The sequence below is a fragment of the Chionomys nivalis genome, chromosome 9 (genome assembly GCF_950005125.1).
Source record: "Chionomys nivalis chromosome 9, mChiNiv1.1, whole genome shotgun sequence".
Lineage (NCBI taxonomy): Eukaryota > Metazoa > Chordata > Mammalia > Rodentia > Cricetidae > Chionomys > Chionomys nivalis.
The window spans coordinates 48,284,992-48,305,452 of NC_080094.1; the positions used below are offsets into that span (position 1 = coordinate 48,284,992).

The 20,461-nt window shown below is 45.2% G+C and overlaps 1 protein-coding gene across 1 annotated transcript in view; it reads right to left on the bottom strand.

Annotated features, from left to right (window-relative positions):
- Positions 1–10,853, bottom strand: part of Slc27a2 (solute carrier family 27 member 2) — a 35,790-nt gene extending 24,937 nt beyond the window's left edge. Inside the window, exon 1 of the mRNA XM_057781390.1 lies at positions 10,217–10,853. Coding sequence (XP_057637373.1) covers positions 10,217–10,694 — 478 coding nt within the window. The 5' untranslated portion in view covers positions 10,695–10,853. The remainder of the gene's footprint in view (positions 1–10,216) is intronic.
- Between the last annotated feature and the right edge of the window lie 9,608 nt (positions 10,854–20,461).

Genomic DNA, 20,461 nt, shown 5'->3' on the forward strand with positions numbered 1-20,461 from the left:
CCCACCCAGGTCTGAGCAAGCATGCCCCAGGATGTTTAGTACACAGTGTGGCAAGATTCAAGAGTAGTCAACCATGAAATCCTCGAGATTAAGGGATCATAACTCAGTGTGGAAGATTAGGGACAAGCTGAAACTGCTTACTTAAAAGGACCGGCAACCTGGAATACTTTGAGTGGCTACGTCTTTAATGTGATGGAACGAAATGACTTCTGCATGCGGGGGTTCCCTGCATGGTCTATGACCCTTCTCTTTGATAGAAGAGGTAGCTACTGCTCCCACCCAATGATTTATGTAGGTGCCGCCTTGAGGTTTTAGGTAGGGTCTTGTTTTCCTTACTAGAGACCGCCCCCCACTGGTCCAAACTAAAGACTGAAATAAAGAATTCTGGGTGTGAATGTTGTCCGCTAGCTATGTAGTTGATGTGACAACCAACTAGGACACATTAACTCAAATAATTCTCTTTGTCATAGTCTTAGTTCCTCTGCACTGGGAAGCTGAAGCTGGTTGCTCTTGGGGGCTGTACCCATGGGTGACCAGGGGACGTAGCCTGGATAGAGGGAGAGGTGGAACCAGTACAGTCACAGGAGTGGCTTCCCAAGCAGGTCCTTATCTGAGCCTAGAATGGGCCTTTGGGATTGTCTCAAATTAAGGGAGCTGACCCCTGCCCCCGAGCTTGCCCATCAGTCAGTTAGACGGGCTCACTCACTGTATGCACTCAACAGGGTTGGGGGGGGGGGATGTGGTGATTAACTCTCCTTAGCTAAAGCAAGCCCTGGAAAGGGTCTCAGCTGAAAGCTCCTGGCAGCTGAGGACGGTGCACCCGAGGCCCAAAGGAGGCATCAGGTGGCACAACTCAGCGTTGGCTGTCCCTGTTATCCTCAGGCAGACAAGTTTTACAGTTCTCTTTTGTTTACATTTTTTTGTAAGATATACATTACATTGATTTCACAAACCCTGCGATGCAGGAACCACACCAGCAACCCCATTTGTACAAAGGGGCAGGGGCACACAAAATAAAAACAATTAAAACCAGATACCGGGAATTCCAATTTCTTTGCATTTGCCGTTGTGGCTTAAGTTTTGACAAAGTGCCTTTGCCTTGTAGGAGAGGGTGTCCTCTTGACTTGCTCTGTGTGCGCTAAGGTGTGCGGGCTTCTGATATGAGTAAAAAGGCCATCACTGTGCATCTTGGCGGAGAGCATAGCTCAAGCTTCCCTGAAAGCTTGGGAAAGTGAAGGTGAGCCCGAAGGCTGTGGACCAGATCCATCAGCTCCTCTTTGGACTAGGTTTACACTGTAGAGGGAAATGCACTCCCAGAGAAAGCAGTATACACAAGGGTGGGGGGAAATCCAGTGTTGGGCTAGAGAGATGGGTACATGGTTAAGGGTGTTTGCTGGGTTAGTGTGAAGACTAAAGGGGACCCCAGCACCCACATAAAAGCCATTCTCTACTAACCCTCGAGCTTCTGGGACAGGGTTGGGAGTGGAGACAGGAGCCTCTGGCTTGCTGACTGCCAGCCAATGAGTTCCAAGTTTAAACTGCCCTAAAGGAGCAAGGTGAGCAGCTAATACCACACAGCACATACACACAGAGGCAGGGAGGGGTGGAGGAACAGAGAAGAGAGAGAGAAGAATATCAAGTGATTTCAACATCTTAAGAGAAAAGTTTTAAAAACCACATGGAGGCAGAGGCAGGTGGATCTCTCTGAGTTTGAGGTCAGCCAGGGGTGTATAGTAAGACCCCATCTCAAAACCAAACCAAACCAAACCAAACCAAACCAAAAAAAAAAAAAAAAAAAACCAAACCAAACCAAAACCAAACCAAAACCAAACCCAAACATAACAAAACAACAATAAAAAACTAAGTTGTACATCAGTTCCCACCAACTTCCCCTTCTTTTGAAGAGTGAAAGAAGAGAATTATCTGACTAAACACGCCTGTTCTTGGAAAGCAGAAAGAAACAAGGGTGAGGAACTCAATCAACCTTCCTTACCCCGTGTCAGTGTGCTACAGCTAAATCTGAAGCTTCACAATAGGAATCAGATATCCACTCAGGTAGCCTGATGTGGCACTAGCGTGGCTGGCTGAAGAAGTGATTGACTCAGTTAGGTAACACATCCCAGAGATGCTTACAGACAAAGCCACTGAAAGAGTGTAGGGACCATGGTGTGTAGATGAGTACAGGGCGGCTGGATGGGCAGCTTATGCCTTTCCTTCCTTCATAATATTGACCCTGGAGACATTGTGGCTATAGCTCTTCAAACGCCGGTGGATAAGCCTGATCCTGGCATCTCTAACAGTGGTTTGGAGTAGCAGCAATCACACATGCTCAGTTGTGCAATGTGCTGCGCATTGGAATTCCTCCAGCAGAGACACCCCCACTTTCCTTCCTACACAAAGCAAATCACCCTAGGCAAAAAGGTGTTTCCTTAACGTTACAAATTCTAACAGGAGCAAAGAAAACAGAAGACCATACTCCATCTCACATTTGTGCAATTAAATAATTTGCTTGAGCTCATTCTTCATTCCCTCAATTAAAGCTATTGTTCTCATGCCCCACGTCAAGGGTACTTCCTGTTGTGAGATCGCCAGGTCACATCAGGCATTATGTAATTACTGTATGGACATAAGCAACCATATTACTTATCTATCAAGCATCTGCTTTCTTATTTATCAGACTTCTGGGTGGGTCTTTCGAACACTGGCTGCTCATATTTCATTATCCAGAAAGATATCAACCTTTCCCCTTCAGATGTAATAACACGAATGGCCGATTTAGGGATCGCTCTGTTTTAACATCGCTTCCCTCCTCTTGCTTCTCAAGGAAATGAACTGCAATCCTGTATATGCTGGAAACACACGAGTCCGTTGTGGAATGAAGCTACACAACCCCTCCCCTGAAACTTTAACTCTGAGAGAAGAAATCTGTTTGAGAACATCTTCAAGTTAGTTCTCCATTCAGACCCTGCGCTACTGAGCTAAGAGTCTCATTTTCCGAAGACAGTGCTCACTGGGTGTCTGAGTTTAGATCCCTGTACAGGGGTCTCCGCAATCCCGCGCAGTTGCCGGTGTGGGCCCAGTCCATTCCGGGCTCATCACCCGTTCCCTCTTTGCCCTGAAACTCGGAGAGGGCCCCTGAATTGCTGGCAGAGGCGCGGGGTAGACTGGGTTGTTAGCGGAACCTTGGGGAGGGAAGTCCGCGAGGCTGTGCCTGGGGTGATTGAGTTGAAAGAGCTTTTCTCATATCAGGGTGGTTCTGATTGTGTGCACCATTTTTCACACTTTCACGCTCAACTCAGTGATTCTCAAGAAAACCTGTTCTAGCTCACAGCATGGCGCCGCTCTTCAAGTCACAAGGACCTGTCGAATGCCTACTGTATGCTCGTCTCGCTCGGGCTTTATTTAAAGACGCACAAGCAAATCTCATCCTTGAGACAAAGTGCACTGAAGCAATTTAAGATAATGCATGGGCTCCGGGCTCGAGTGCAGATTAGAAAATGACCTATTCCCACACACAAGGGAGGCCACGGACACTGATTGTGTCTGGGTTCTCCGAGTCTATTTTCTCTACATTAAAATTTTTTTCAATAGTCAGTCGAAATTGATCATTAATAAAGTCTATTTCGCTTTTGTTCTTTCACAGGAAAACTACTGAGTGAAGCATCTTGCGCTATGGACTGGATCAAAACTACCTCTGGTCCTTCTCTTTCCCAGAATGCCCTTCTCTCTGCACTTGTCTGGCTCCATTGTCATCCCTCCTCAGACACACTCCAAAGTTCTCTCAAAAGACTCACAAATTCTCCCGAGGGCCACAGGCTTTGTGGACGTGGCTTAGTTCCTTCCCAGGACTGTAAGATTATCGAACTAGTTCATCTTCTCAATTCCCGCTCAACCACGGCAGCAGAAGGGCACACGGCATGCCTTACCCTTAGTCCCAGCACTAGTTTTATCTAGACATTGCCTTTCGTTTTGAAGCAGGGTCTCACTCTACCTAGTCTGACCTCAAACTCCTTGCAACCCTTCTGCCTCAGCCTCCATAGTGCTGGGGTTACAGATGTGAGCCTGTCTAATTACTACTTTCATGGTAAAATTCTCTTGTTTTAGAAGCTCCAGTGATGAGTATCTTTGAGAGCTACTGGAAGTATTTTCATTAGTCACAGTTTTAAAGGAAGTCCAACTATTTTTTAGCTTAAAAACAAACGAACAGCCGGGCGGTGGTGGTGCCCGCTTTTAATCCCAGCACTTGGAAGTAGAGGCGGGTGGATTTCTGTAAGTTTGAGGCTAGCCTGGTCTACAGAGCTAGTTCCAGGACAGGCTCCAAAGTTACAGAGAAACCCTGTCTCGAAGAACCAAAAGCCGACCAACCAACCAAACAACAATAGAACAGGTGAAAGGTGATCCAATCAGTCAGTGGTCTCTCTGGACCTCAGTTTTACAACAGAGTAAACAGTCCCTTACAAAAACAGGGACTAACGAGCAGAACTAAGTTAAGTTGAGCACAGGCAGTGTAGACCTAGCCGTAGAGCTAAGGGTGCGCAGGCCGACAGCTGGGTTCTCCTCCACACAGATAAACTAGAGCTGCTAATTTACCTGGGGGTCAGAGAGGGAGGGAGGCAGGGAGGAACAGGGATGGAGAGAGGGAGGGGAGAGAGATTTCCTGTTCTCTCCATAGTTCGTGTGAGACTTGTATGAAAAACAATTGGCCCAGAAAATTGTCTTCTGTCAGCTACAACAGCGATAGAGGTTTGTATAGTTGAAAAGTGTGGTTCACAAGGTTATGCTCTGCCAAGGGGCTCCTGGAATGTACAACACAGAGAAAACCCACATTCTCTCAGACAAGGGTTCAGGAGCCTCGATTTTCTCCGCATATAGAGAACAGGAGAACACGTAAAGAAGAAGTAATTTGGAACTTTTTTTTTTTTTTTTGAGAATTGAGCCTGTTTAGCTTTAAGAGTCTCCAAAAGTCAAGCTGACTGGATTAATTCTCAAAATGAATGTTTTTATGTACACGTCTTTGCTTCTGCTCCTCTGGGGCTGGAGTTGCAGATGGTTGTAAACTGCCATGTGGGTGCTGGGGACTGAACCTGGATCCCATGGAAAAGGAGCCAGTGCTCTTGACCACCAATCCATCTCTCCAGCCCATGTACTTGTTCTTTGAAACGAAGAGTTCAAGAATGTTCATTAGCTTAAAAGCTGAGCTTTAAAATACAGAATTAAATTCACCACTCTGGGACCACACATAGTCCAAGTAAATCACTGGCAGAAAGAACACTGCAGGGAGCATCACACGATACATGACTTCAGATTATACTGCAGAGCCGCAGGGACAACGGTAGCGTGGCGCTGGCACAGAAACAGACATGCAGATCAACAGAACAGAACAGAGGACTCAAAAATAAACTCACGCAGTTATGACCACCTAATATTAACAAAGTCATTAAAAATATGCTGGCAAAAGATAGTCTGTTCAACAAGATGGTGCTGAAAGAAAACGGATATCCATCTGCAGAAGAATGAAATTAGATCCACATCTCTAATCTTACACAAAAATCAACTCAAAGTAGACCAAAAGGCCTTAATTTAAAGTCTGAAACCCTGAAGCTCTCGAACAGAATTTCTGAATGACAAGAACTTTCTGAATAGGACTCAATGGCACAGAAGTTGTCTCAGGAATTAGCAAATGGAACGGTATGAAGTAGTTTCTGTACAGTAAAGAAAATCACCGACAGAGTGAACATACAGCCTGCAGAACAGGAGACAGTCCTTGCCCGCTGCACTTCAGACATGAGGCTAATATCTAGGATAGACAAACAACTGCAAAACTGAGACACCCCGAAAACCCTCTCAATCAATGAGGCAGGCTTCAAAAGAAGAAACACAAGTGGTCAATAAGAATTCCAAAAAGCGTGCAAGCAACAACCTACCCACCAGGGACATGCAAAATAAAATGACTTTGAAATTCTCTCTCATTCCAGAAGTCAAGAACTAAGAAAGACAAAAGGAATATTTCTAGCTGCCTCTTTCCTCATAGCACCTCCAAAAATGGTCTCATGCGTTCAAGAAACTTCCCGACAGTAGGTGACACACCAATAACACAGATCACTGTGTTTATACGTTCTTCTGCGACGCTGGGCAAACAACTGAGTTGTGAGAGTCTCCTGGTTGTGGAGCAGAGAAGTTGACTCTTTCAGAAAAACCAGAAATTGTTGGGAGGGTCTTGGAAGACCGTGTCCTTTCTGGACAGGATGTGGAGAAAGAGGAGCCCTTATTCACTGCTTTTGAATGAGCACCAGTAATGGCACTATGGAAGCTGGTGTGGAGTTTATGGAATTACTGTGTGACCCAGATGCAACCCTCCCGGGCATCTACTCATGAGCTTCCATGCTTGTTGCTACATTATCCACCATAGCAAGGAATGGGTTAGCCTAGGTGCCCATTGTTATGTGGGTAGGTAACGAAAACTTAGTCATACATAATAGTAAAGAAAACTGTAATCATGAAATTTGCAGGAGAATGTGTAGACCTGGAAAGTATTAAGTTAGTAACTCAGAAAGAGAAAAATTGCACATCATTCTCTCTCACATTTGGATTCTAGTTTGTGTGTGTGTGTGTGTAACAGAAAGATCCTGAGAGGAGGAAAAAGATGGGAAGGTGGGGGTAGGACACAGTGACATGAAAGCAGAAAGATGACTAGGGGTGGGGTGACAGGGAGAAGGGGGCGTCAGAGAGATATTGGACAAGAGGGGAAGAGAACTACATTTTTTTTTCTAAGACAAAGTCTCATGACATAGTCCTAGCTGGCCTGGAACTTGCTATGTAGACCAGGTTAGCTTCAGACTCACAGAGGCCTCTGAGTTCTGGGATTAAAGGTGTGCACTACCACACCCAGCATATGAAAACAAATTTTGAACAAAAAGGTCAGAATTAAACTGAATATTATATGTGCTAATTAAACATTGAAACAAAATTAATTCACCTTTCTGTACAAAGTTCAGATTATTGAGAGAATAAACAAGTGCCCTGGAAGTTGAAAAAAAAAAACCTGGGTGTGCCCCCAGCTCTATGCTGTTGGCTGTCCACAGAAGCCTGGGCAAGCGGTGTCCTCCTCCGGGTAGGGTTTGTTTGGCTATAAAAGAATTGGAACTCTGATTGAGTCTCAGAAGCTCATCTTCTGGTCATCTGGGGCTGAGGTAGGGCTGGGCTGGTCCCATTAGGGTCCTACTGAATCAGAAGTTGGGGGTGAGATACTGGAATCTATCTTTTATAATGATAATTCTTGTGCTTGCAAAAGTTTCTTTTATAAATGTTTCGTGGGCATAAACATACTAAAACGAAAGGATTACAGCATCTCTAAGGTCTTGTCCTCCCCAAGCAATTCTAAGACAGCTCAATTGACTTTTTCCACTTGGGCACATCTACTCAGTATATGACTTTGGACTTTGGGACTCTCTCTGCAGAAATTGTTCCAGGCCAGAGTGTATGATGTACAAAGGTATCTATCTCTGTTATTTGGTGAAAAAAAAATGTTTTTCAAGGACTGGCCTCTCTCAAAGGTTAGTTTACATATTTCCACATGGCCCAGCTACCAAACATGCACCTTTGGACTCTGCTTTTTGCTCACCCAGGAACTATTTTAGGTTAGAGCGCAACTCGGTGTCACATAGAAAGAAATCTCGGATAAGGAAAAAGTAGGACATTTGGGTCTTAAGCTGTGTCTCATCTCAATGCTAGTGAGGGTCTAAGGTCTGCTGGCAAGTTAGGCTCAAGACTGATTTGAACATAGGACTTTCAGTATATTCTCTATGTAAACATGGTGACCTGTAGCAGGTTACTACTGTCTGCAAGTGGCAGGAAGTAGTGGCCCAACATACCTAATTTGAAAACTGAAGTGCTTCGGATCTCAGTTTTCTTGCGTGTTGACTATGATCCCACAACACCTCAGCATGTAGCTTTATTTCCTGCATATTATATAACATTACCTTCATGCTGAGGCAATATGGTGTCCAGGAAACAGCAGTAAATTCTTTGGACCTGGACTCCAACTTAAGGTGGCCCATGATATATATGCAAATATTCCAAAATATGGAAAAGGTGAATCTGGAACACTTCTGGTTAGAGTATTTCAGATCAGGGATAGTCAACCTATAAGCAGTTGTGTTTCTGACTTTATTGTAAAACCAAGCTCAGTTAGTCATGTAAACGTCAGTCTCTTTGTCAGTTAAACTCTAAGCCCTATGAAGTACCCTGAATGGGGCAGCAGAGTCTGTGCAGCAGATACTGAAGTGCTTGGGGTAGGGGTGGGATGGGGTGCAGTAAGCACAGGTTATGAATCCCTTCTCTCTAAGAAAGTTGGCAACACAACAGGCTTGCCTGAGCCTCACAGTTACAGAGCAGTGAAGTCTTTAGAGACTGCTGGGGCATGTTTTAAAAGGTTAAGGCCAGGTGGTGGTGGCTCACGCCTTTAATCCCAGCACTTGGGAGGCAGGGGCAGGCGGATCTCTATGAGTTCGAGGCCAGCCTGGTGTACAGAGCTAGCTACAGAGAAACCCTGTCTCAAAAAACCAAAAAAAAAAAAAAAAAAAAAAAAGAAAAAAAAAGAAAGAAAAAAAAGTTCAAACCCCTCCCATAATTTGGTACCTTTTTTTTTTTTTTGGTTTTTCGAGACAGGGTTTCTCTGTGGCTTTGGAGCCTGTCCTGGAACTAGCTCTGTAGACCAGGCTGGTCTCGAACTCACAGAGATCCGCCTGCCTCTGCCTCCCAAGTGCTGGGATTAAAGGCGTGCGCCACCATCGCCCGGCAATTTGGTACCTTTAACATCACCTCTCTGCCTTTGAAATTTTTGTATGAAGCCTCTGCTTTTTGTATTACATACTTTATGTCACATGTGACAGGCTTATGGACATTTCAGTTTTGGGGGGCACTAGGCAAACTGCTTGGCTTGCCTCAGTTTCCTGAGCTGTGACGGGAAGGGCAGAGCAGATAGATTCTTAGCTCTTTGAAGCTCTAACTCGTGCATCCGGACGGCAGACAACACGATATAAGAAAGACCGTGGCCTTTGAAGTTGGGCTTAGGCAAGAAATTTTGCTTCGGTTTCCTTAGCCATACAACGGAGGCATGATTCTGAATTTACCAGAGTATTAAAACCACCTATTGCAGTGTTTGGCACAGATGGGCATCCCAGAGAGCTGGAACTTCTAGATCCCTCCATCTGTATTGTCACCAATGTCTTTTGTGACATTTAGCCTACTCCTGGTTAGGCATCTCCTTACTGAGAGAAGCAGCCGCTGTCACCAGCTGTCGCAAGGGTGGAGTTCACAGACTAACTGTTGGGAGCTGTAACACAACAGCTCTGGGGGAGAGAGCAGGTTCCGGTCCTTTCTGACCTGGGTGTCACTTGGGCATGAAGTTTTCATCTAGGTCCAAAGCAGCCGCACAAATGAAGGGGTTTCATAGATGCAACGGGGCTCCCAAGAGCGCGGCGGCAGAACTCAAGTCTTCTAGCTGGGCATCGGGTACATACACCTTATTGTAGTGAGGAGCTGGGCACGCTAACAGCACTTAAGATCTCCAAGTAGCCTTGAAGACAGCTTCACAGCAGAAAGGAAATGTAAGGATGGAGACGGGAAATGGCTTTCCTCATGATGGAAAGTCTACCAAAGACTAGAGGCGGGACCCCAGCACTTCTCACCCAAGACCCTCTGAATTTTAATGGAAAATGTTTGAAGTACTGATTAGAAGAATGAGTTTGGAGGTGAATCCCTTTGGTTAATCCCAAGTCTTCCTGACACTGTGGGCGTGAAGCTCGGAATGTTTGGGCTGCACTGGTCTCATCTATATGTACCATAATAACCTCTATGGGTTGTGAGGATTGAAAGCAACATTGCACAAACACAGTGGTCCCCTGGGAAAATATTGGGGTTGGAGGAACTGCTTCGTGAGGAACATGAACACACATTTCTTCTTGTCTCTAAACAACACAGCATAGGGAGTGGCGTCACTATGCTAGGTATTTAAGTAAACTGGACCCCACGCAGAGAACTGAAGTGCTTAGGACAGTGCCTCGACAGGCCGCTTCACCTCTGATGATTCTAAAGATTATTAATGAGCGTCATTCATCTCGAATTGACCTTTTGCCACAGTCTCCCACCATACTGCAGCCCCGCACCCAAGGCGCCGAGTCCCCCCTAGGGTTAGGGCCGGTGGTCTGCAGCTTACCTGGGGAGGCCAGCAATACCTTCGCCCCGCAGCACTGGAAGCAGTGCAGCAGAGACTTGGAACGGATGTTGTAGTTGAGGCACGCCATGGGACAGCCCAGTTTGAGCAGTCCCAGCCAGATCCACACGTAGGCCGGCTCATTGCTCATGAAGAGGGCCACGCACTCCCCCTGTCGCAGGCCGAGCTGGTCGTGCAGCGCCCGTGCCACTTGGTTGCTGCGCCGGTCCACCTGGGCGTAGGTGAGCGTCTCGTCGCGGAACAGCACGAAGGGCTTGTGCGGGGTCTGGCGAACTCGCTCCATGAAGACCCGGAGGAGGGTGCGCACGGGCCGCCGCCCCCGGTAGCTGCGCACCTGCCGGGCCATGTTGGCCACTCGCAGGAAGTACCGCAAGTCCTGGATGAGGTAGGGGCAGCAGCAGGTGAGCAGCAGAGGCAGCAGCAGCAGCCCCGCCAAGACGGTGTAGAGTACCGGCAGCATGGCGGAGGCTGCGGGGTCCCCGGTCCCCAGCGGGGCCGAGGGAGCGCTCGGGGCGTGCAGCGCGGCGGCGGGCGAGCGAGGAGCAGAGTAAGAGCTGGCGACCGGGCTGGGCCGCGGGACGCGCTGCGACTGCGGGTGGCCGCTGGGCTGCAGGTGCCAGAGGCGTGCGTGGCGGTGCGGGCGGGACGGCCGTGGGTCCCGCCTCCTCGTGGGGCGCCTCGCGCGCTCAGGGGTCCGCCCCTGTCAGCCTGGGTGTCCCAGGTCTCCGCAGCACTTGGGTTTAGCGTCCAGAGTCAGGTGAGATCCAGTTCTCGGCGAACGTTACTAGGCGCAAACAGCCCACGTTGAAAAGATCGAGGGTGACGACTCAGACGTGGAGCTGTTGCTAGTCATTCTTATCACAGAGCGCCTTTGTTTAATCAAGTACCTTATGAACGCACCGCGACCTTATTATTAACAGCGGGCACCAGGTGCCACCGCCAGCCCAGAGTTCCACCTCCCCTCCTTAGTCCCAAAGGCTTTCCGCCAGATCTCTCTTTGTTTCTCACATTAGCTTCTCTGCCCGGGCGGTCTCCTGTGGCGAAGGTTTCAGGGTTGAACAAAAGCACCAGAGAAGGTCTCATTCAGCTGGTTTCCAGCCCCTGCCACCGCTGCCGCATCTGCCTCTAGGCATTGCGAGCCTAACCTGATGTGAGAAGCCAAGCAGTGAGAAGTATTCCCCTTTCCAGCATTCACAGTTACCAAGAAAGCACACGGAGCAAACTAAGTAAATAATGACATTTCTCACAAGTCATTTCTTTAAGAAGTGTGATCTTTGTGTTAATGCTTCCTGGTACAAGTACAAAGCCTAGCATGCTTGTTACCGAGAGTAGGGCCAGAACCTAGTATAAGACTTGCTTGGCGGTCATGCTTTCCTGTCTTGTGCTCACTCATCTTGCTGCTGTTGCAAGACAGCCACAGTTTTGGAACTTCAGGGTCATTCTCAGATGGTACTTTCATGCTCACTCACTGTCGAGAAAGGGAGTTTAGAGAGGTGGTGGTTCTTGGTCATGAGAGGACCACGGCATAAACTCAGGGCAGCCGTGGTTTCCCACACTAACTCTGGAAGGGTCTCGCCAGCCCCCATCTTAGCTGAGGAGCTGTTGACAATTGAGGCTAGTAGAGGAGGGAGAGGCAGTCTTCCTTGGCTGTATGCTCCCTGGTAGGTCGACCTGCTGTACCCCTCCCTAATCCACACACACACACACACACACACACACACACACACACACACACACGAGTATAAATTGGACTGGGGAATATTGAAAAAAGAATAGAGCGTCAAGGTTTGGGGGGTAGGTGAGGATTGGATTTGGGAGCGGTAAATACGATCAAAATACGTTGTATGTGTATATGAAATTATCAAAGAATTAATAAAAATATTATATTGAAAAGATACCTAGTCATGCATGAGATTTGAAAGAGGAACCTGTTAGGTTCCAGGTCACTAGCGCCTCTCTCAGCATTGGGAGCCGCTGTGTCTTTCTGTCCTCTTAGTCTTAGGTTTCCATCCATATCTTCTTTTTATTTCTACTACTGAAAAGAAAATGTATTTCATAGGCTTCTGACTTCTTTTAAATTCTGGGGACCACCTCAACCAGCCCTTGCCGGGGTCCTGACTGTCTCCCCAGCCATCATGCCCTGTATGGCTACACCAGTTCCCCGGGGAGCTGAGGGCCTTCATTAGGCCTGAGGAGAAAGCCTGTGGTGAAGCCATTCTGCTGTGCACTTTTCTTTTTCCTCCTGTGAAGCCCAGGGTCAGCTCTTCTTTTCCATTCCATCGCTTTAAAAAAAGTTACTTATGGCCCGCGTGCGTGCGTGCGTGCGTGCGTGGTGTGCGTGTGTGTTGGTGTATGTGTGGTGGTCACAGGACTGCTTTTGCGGAGTTGGTTTTTCTCCTTCCGCCTCTATGTGGGTCCGGAGACTCCAGCCCAGGTCACCAAGCTTTCACAGCCATCATCCTGACCCGTTTGCGCCATCTCGCCAGCCCTTCCATCCTGTTTCAGTGAAGCCTTCTGACCACACTTCTCTTCCTTGAGCTCTTCACCCAGAAAGCTAGATTACCACAGGTGCCCTTCCCCTCCTCCCCTTTCCCCTCATATTAACTGTGCACTTGGACGATCTTTCAGGGGTGAGTGAAAGCAAACAAGGCCCAAGTGGCTTAATTAGAAACAGGAATTAGCCAGAAACTGGTAAATCCAGCAATTATATAGGCTGAACTTATTTTCCCTTTCTCTGTTTTTTTTCTGTTTACTGCCTCTGTTCATATCCAGGCGGCCTCTCATGATTCCAGGATGGTTACCTGAATCAGTGAGGTATGTGCTTCCTGGATCAGTGTCAGAGAAATACAATAATATATTTTTTTTCCTTAGAAGCCTGCATTTAAAAATTTTGTGACCAGCTTATATTCCTGAACTAGTCCTCTGTGGGGACTGGAGGAGAGAATTACTGGCTGGTTTACCCTAACCAAGGCTCACCCACAGAGCTGGGTGTATATCAATCAAGTCTATCTAGAGCAGTGGTTCTCAACCTTCCTAATGCCGTGACCCTTCAACACAGTTCCTCATGCTGTGGTGACCCCAACCATAAAATCATTGTTGTTGCTGCTTCATACCTGTAATTTTGCTACTGTTGAATGTGAACCTTTGATAGGCTACTTCCGAAGGCTCACAACCCACAGGTTGAGAACTGCTGATCAGACCTTTTGTGGGAAACTTTGGAGTACCCTGAAAAGAGGACACAGAGCTGGTGGTATGGCTTAGGGGTTAAAAGCTTATGAGAACCTGAGTTTGATTCCCAGCACTTAAGTCAGTAAGCTCACAGCTGCCTGTAAGTCGGTTGCCGTGGGGGTTCTGAAGCCTCTGGCTTCTCAGGGCACCTGACTCACACACAAAGACACAGACCCGGGTACACACACTCACACAGACATACACAAATAATTAAAATAAACCTTAAAGTCTGTGTGAGGGAGACATGGAATTTTTTTTTTCTCCAAAGGCAAATAGAGAAGAAAGTTAACCGATATGTGGCTTGGGCATCTTCAGCCCAGTGAGCTGAACTTTGAACCTGGAATCCACCTTTGCCCTATCACCCAGTTAATAGTTTTTCTATTTATTTGTATCATTATAACAAAACACCATGAACTTAGTAGCTTCTTCAAAACAGAAAATAATTTCTCATAGTTTTGGAAAACTGCAAAGTCCACGTTTGGTGTTCGGTGACAGGCAACGTTTTCCTAGATATTGCTTGAATCTATGTCTTCATGGGAGAAGGGCCAAAGGGGCTGATTTGCACCTATTTCATCAGGACCCCAACCACACAAGGCACGACTCTACCCCAATAACCACCTTTGGGGTTGAATTCACTAAGATGTGAGGGTGGAGGAGGCACAAACACCCGTGGACTTCTGGGAAAGGGTCTCTCCTTTGGCAGCTCTGCTACTCAGTGATGTTAGAGGCTTCTCACTGTAGATGGAAGTTTCTGTCCTGCCCAGTCCCACTGCCATTCAGTCCCAAATAAGCACATAGAGGCTTATATTAATTATAAACTGTTTGGTTTATTGTTCAGGCTTATTACTAACTATTTCTTACAACGTAAATTAATCCACGATTCTTGTCTGTATTAAGTCATGTGGCTTTGTACCTTTTCTCAGTAAGGGATTCTCATCATACTTCCTCTGTGTCTGGCTGATGATTGCATCTCTGCCTCTCCTTTTCCCAGAATTCTTCTAATCTAGTTGCCCCACCTATACTTCCTTCCTGGCTACTGGCCAATCAGTGTTTTATTAAACCAATATGAGCGACAGATCTTTACAGTGTTCAAGAGCATCATCCCACAGCACCTCACTGTTCCCCACCCTCTTCACACACACATTTAGAGACAATCGGTTTTATACAGCATTCTAGAATATCCCGGGGCTGGAGCTGCCTAGGCAGTGGCTCCTACTTGGCTCCCTCAAAATGTTATCAGTGTCTTAGTATGTTGAAGGTCTATTCATGGCACCATTGAGACATTACAGTTTATAACATGAAGTTCAAATTTGGTTTTACTCTTCTGAATATGACTCAGGCATTTATTAACTTAATTAACATATACTTGTTGAGATTGCATGATAAATAAAATATAACTAGCAATGAACATCGAACAATGAACCTGCACTTAATTCCAGTGACTTCTTTCAGAAATACCACTGCAACAAGTCCAATTACAGCCAAGGAAACCCCATGAGAATTCTTCTGCAGTCCCCTCTTTACCTCTGCCCCTCTCTCGACTTTACCTCTCTAAATCCCAATCTGCCTTAGGTAGTGCTTAAATTTCTAGATTTCTCAGTCCAGCAACATTTTAAAATAAACCTTGGACCTTAAAAATAAGATAAGCAGTTTTATATTTTTTCCATTTAAGTCCCCCACTCCCACCACCAACAGTATATATCATTATTTAGTAAAAGGCATTTTAGAACTAAAAGAAAATATATCTGTGCTGTACACTTAAAATGGTTATTTTTTATCAGAGTCAATTATGTATTATAGCAACATATAAACGATAGAAGCCAAGCACGAGTACAGTCCTTACTATAGCTGCTCAGAAGGCTGAGGCACAGCTGATCTCAAGGCCTGTTGGGTAGCAGTGAACTGCCATTTCAAATACAAACGAAAAAAAATTTGAAGGTAGAAAAAACAAACAAAGTTTGTCTTACACGTACAAACATTTTTAGAAAGAATTTATTTTCTATACAATGCTGTCTATTCTAAAGTATAATTTTTATACTGAAATGGATATTGAGCCCAGTTTTGGGCTTTAATATAACTCAAGATTGCACTGGTATAGAGACCTCAAATATAAAAAGTCCCCAGTGTTTCCGCTGTAGTGAACCTTCAGGAAGACAGGGGTTAGGTTCCACCTCATCCCTTCTTTTCAAGTCCACTGAGGCTCCTCACTTTCATCATCAAAACTATAAACCCTCATCAAAATTCCAATTCAATTCTTCACAGAAACTGAAAAAAAATCTTAAGCTTGATATAGAAACACAAAAGACCCAGAGTACCCCAAAGAACCCTAAACAACAGCAAAACAAATAAACAAATAAAAACTCACAAACAAAACCCCAACTGTCTGAGCTATCACCTTACTTGATTTTAAGTTATATTGTAGAGATATAGTAATAAAAACAGCATGTTACTGGCATAAATGTAGACACAATTAACAATAGAAGACAACTGAGGACCCAACATATAAGCAACACCCACACAGCCATTGATTTTTTTGACAAAGATGCTAACAATACACACTACAGAAAAGACAGCATCTTCAACAAATATTGCTGACAAAACTGGATAGCTGCATGTAGGATAATGAAACTATGTCCTCATCTCTCATTCTACATACAACTCAACTCCAAATGGACCTCACGATAAGACATGATACCTTGAATCTGATTGAGGAGGGAGTATGGAATTTGCTTTAACTTACAGGCACACAAAAGGATTATTGAACAGGTCCCCAGGATTATGGGTAGTAAGATCAACAACTGATAAATGGGATTACATGAAACTAAAATCTTCTCTACAGAAAAGGACATCATCATTCAAATGAAGACACAGCCAAAAGAATGGGGGAAATGTCATGATCAGCTTATACATCCAACAGAGGATTAGTATCTACATAATCAAGGAAATAAAAATCCTAAACATCAAGAAAACATACATGCCAATTTAAAGATGAGCACAGAACTAAAATGGCCAAAAGACACTTAAGATCGTGCTCAACTTCCTTAGCAATCAGGGAAATGCAAATCAAGACAACATTAAGATACCATCTTACACCGGTCAGAATGGCTAAAATCAAAAACACCAATGATAGCCTCTGCTGGAGAGGTTGTGGAGAAAGGGGCACTCTCATCCATTGCTGGTGGGAATGCAAACTTGTGCAACCACTTTGGAAAGCAGTGTGGCGGTTTCTCAGGAAAGTCGGGTTCAACCTACCTCTTGACCCAGCAATACCACTATTGGGAATATACCCAAGAGATGCCCAAACATACAACAAAAGTATATGCTCAACTATGTTCATAGCAGCATTGTTTGTAATAGCCAGAACCTGGAAACAACCTAGATGTCCTTCAATGGAAGAATGGATGAAGAAAGTATGGAATATATACATATTAGAGTACTACTCAGCAGTAAAAAACAATGACTTCTTGAATTTTGCATACAAATGGACGGAAATAGAAAACACTATCCTGAGTGAGGTAAGCCAGACCCAAAAAGAGGAACATGAGATGTACTCACTCATATTTGGTTTCTAGCCATAAATAAAGGACATTGAGACTATAATTCGTGATTCTAGAGAAGCTAAATAAGAAGGTGAACCCAAAGAAAAACATATAAGCATACCCCTGAATATTAACCTTCATCAGGCGATGAAAGAAGACAGAGACAGAGACCAACATTGGAGCACTGGACTGAAGTCTCACGATCCAAAGGAGGAACAGAAGGAGAGTGAGCACGAGCAAGGAACTCAGGACTGCGAGGGGTGCACCCACACACTGAGGCAATGGGGATGTTCTATCGGGAACTCACCAAGGCCAGCTGGCCGGGGACTGAAAAAGCATGGGACAAAACTGGTCTCGCTGAACATAATGGACAATGAGGACTACTGAGAACTGAAGAACAATAGCAATGGGTTCTTGATCCTATTGCACGTAATGGCTTTGTGGGAGCCCAGGTAGTTTGGATGCTCACCTTAATAGACCTGGATGGAGGTGGGTGGTCCTTGGACCTCCCACAGGGCAGAGAAACCTGCTTGCTCTTTGGGCTGAGGAGGAAGGAAGACTTGATTGGGGGAGGGGGAGGGAATGGGAGGTGGTGGCGGGGAAGAGGCAGAAATCTTTAATAATTAAATAAATTAATTAATAAAAAAAAGATGAACTACAAGCAGCTGAGAAATATTCTAAGGAATGTTCAGCATCCTTAGCTGTCAGAGAAATAAATGCAAGCTAAAACTACTTTGAAACTTTATCTTACCCCTGCCCTTGGTTGCCTGTGGGAGGTTGAAGGTAAGCCCCTAGTGCTGAAGACATTTTAGGATGTGCAGTCAGATTAGTGAGCTGGATTTAACCCGAAAGACTCCTTTCTGCAGGGTAGCGTCCATGGTATCAGCAAATACTATAAAGCTCCCAAGGGACTTGATTAAGTAATTGTCCTACTCAGCATTGGTGACACCTACCAACGACAATGACCAGCAGGACAAGGTGCCCATAAAGGTGCAATAAGTGACACTCACAGGTTGGTGGTTGCTGAGTCCTGCACAGCTTGGTCCTGGAAGCTTAACTGTGGTGACGAAAGACCAAGGAAAGGACAGACACATGTACAGGAAAGCTGGGTCATGTGGATTGAGATCACTCGGGTGGACTGGTACCAACCACAAAACCAGAATCTCAGTGCATCTCCTGTGTACAGCATGGCGGAGGGGTTGGCTAGCCTCAGCAGGAGGTTTCTATAGGTGAGCAGTCTCAGGCTGTAAACATCTGGGAGGAGGAAGTTGTAGTCAATGCTTCCTGGACACTCTGCCAACGGTGTGTTGCATATGGACCAGGAGAAGGCTTTGCCAGTTCCCATGAGTCCGAGGCATTGGTTCTTGTCAATAATACACATTTACTTAGGACTTCCTCCACGCCTTATGAATTCACTCGAGACTTCCTCAGCTCCCTACATGTGGTCACCCCCAGCTGTCTAATTGTACTTATGGTCCCCTCAACAAAGAGGAAGCCACTCCTATTACCAGACACCTAGCTAACTTCCCAGGGCTGGTGAGGCCATGGGTCTTAGAGAAGAGTCTACTACCTCAGCTTTTTAGATCAGAATAATTCCCCAGTACGTTCTAGATCTTATCTTTATACCCACAGATAAGTGCAGCTACTCCTCACCAAAAAAGCCTCTCTTTACAGCAAATGGAGGCCATGACAAAAGACCACAACTGGACACAGGCAGAGATCAGTGGTGTGTGAGTGTGTGTGTGTATGTGTGTGTGTGTGATGGGGGGCAGACGGATAGATATGTAGCATAGGCCCTGCACCTTTGGTCAGGGAACATAGCAGCAGAAGCCTAAAACATTGAAAGAGCCAGAATATCAGGAAGTCTGCCCTAAGACTACCTTTCCTCATATGACTGAACAAACAAGACCTAACCCTGACAATAACAATAGACATGCTAACACAGAAGGGAGAAAATCTCACAGGGTCTCGTCCCTAGGTAAAGAACCACAGTGGGCTAATGATAGCCCAGAGAAGAATTAGTCTTTGCCAGGGATGAGTCCCCTAACTGCTTATCTAATACAAAGCAGTTAGACTCGAAACACACACACACGCACAAACCAAAGATGGACCCAGCAGGTTATATTTATATGTTTATACATGTATATACATGTATATGTAATGAAAATAATAAAAAGAGGCTATAAATTTGAGAATGAGGGAGGGACATGGAAGGAGTTGGAGGGAAGGGGCTGGGGAGAGGCTGAAGGGAGAACAAGGAAAAGGGAGAGTGATGTAATTATATTTGAATTAAAATGTAGGAAACATTAATATGGAAACACAGGAATTTCCAAACTATTCCTGGGCAACAAATACTGCTAACGTTACCAGCATACTTGATTTCAATTTAAGCTACAGAGCTGCACATAATAATAAAAACTACATGGTCCTGGCACAAAATTAGACATGAAGATCAGTGAACCGGAAGAAAGGACTCAGGCTCAAGAGCATGGATTGATTCATATGACTTTTGACAAAGAAGCAAAAAGTACACATTGGCGAAAAGACAGGGTCTTTAATAAATGGTGCTGGTCAAACAGGACAACTGCGTGTAGAAGAAAGAAACTAGACCCTCATCTCTCATCTGGCACAGAAATCCAGATGGATCAAATGTCTTAAACCTGAAAACTCAAATTTAGAAACTGCTGTAGGGGACACCACGGAAAGAATTTAAGATCTGCGCATAGGTAAGGACTCTCTGAGTAAGGCTTTACACTCTACAAATGGTTCCCCATGAAATGAAGAGACATATGTCCAGTAAAGGGAATATAACCAAGGACTGAAGCAACCTGCAGAATGAGAGGATATTTACCAGTTATCCACGTAAGAGGAGATTATTATTCAGAATATAAGTAAGAAGCCTAAACAACACAAAATAAGCTACCTGGTTAAAAAAAATGGGTTGGGAACTAAAAATAAAATTTCCAGAAAAAAAAAACAATTTCCACAAAAATTTGAAAAGTTTTTCGACATCCTTAACATCAGGGAGATGCAAGTTAAAAGTACTTTGAGGTTCTGTCTCATTTGAATTAAAACAGATCACCAAGGAAACAAACGACCAGAACACTGGTGCGGACATGGGGAAACTGGAACTTCTATGTATTCTTGGCAGGAGTATAAATTGGTGCAGCCACCATAGAAATCTGTGTGGAGATCTTGTGTTTTTTTTTTTTTTTTCCAAAATGCTAAAAATAGAACCCGTATGTGATTCAGCTATTCCACCCCTGTGCTTGTACCCAAAGAACTTCATATCCTATAGAGATATTTATTTATTCATATTTATTGCTGCATTATTCACAGCCAACAAGGAAATGGAACCGGCATAGATGCCCACGAGCAGATGGACGGCTAGTGAAAATGGAGTACAGGTGCGCAATGGAATTTTTCCTAGCTGTGAAGGTAAGCCCAGTTCTGAAACTAG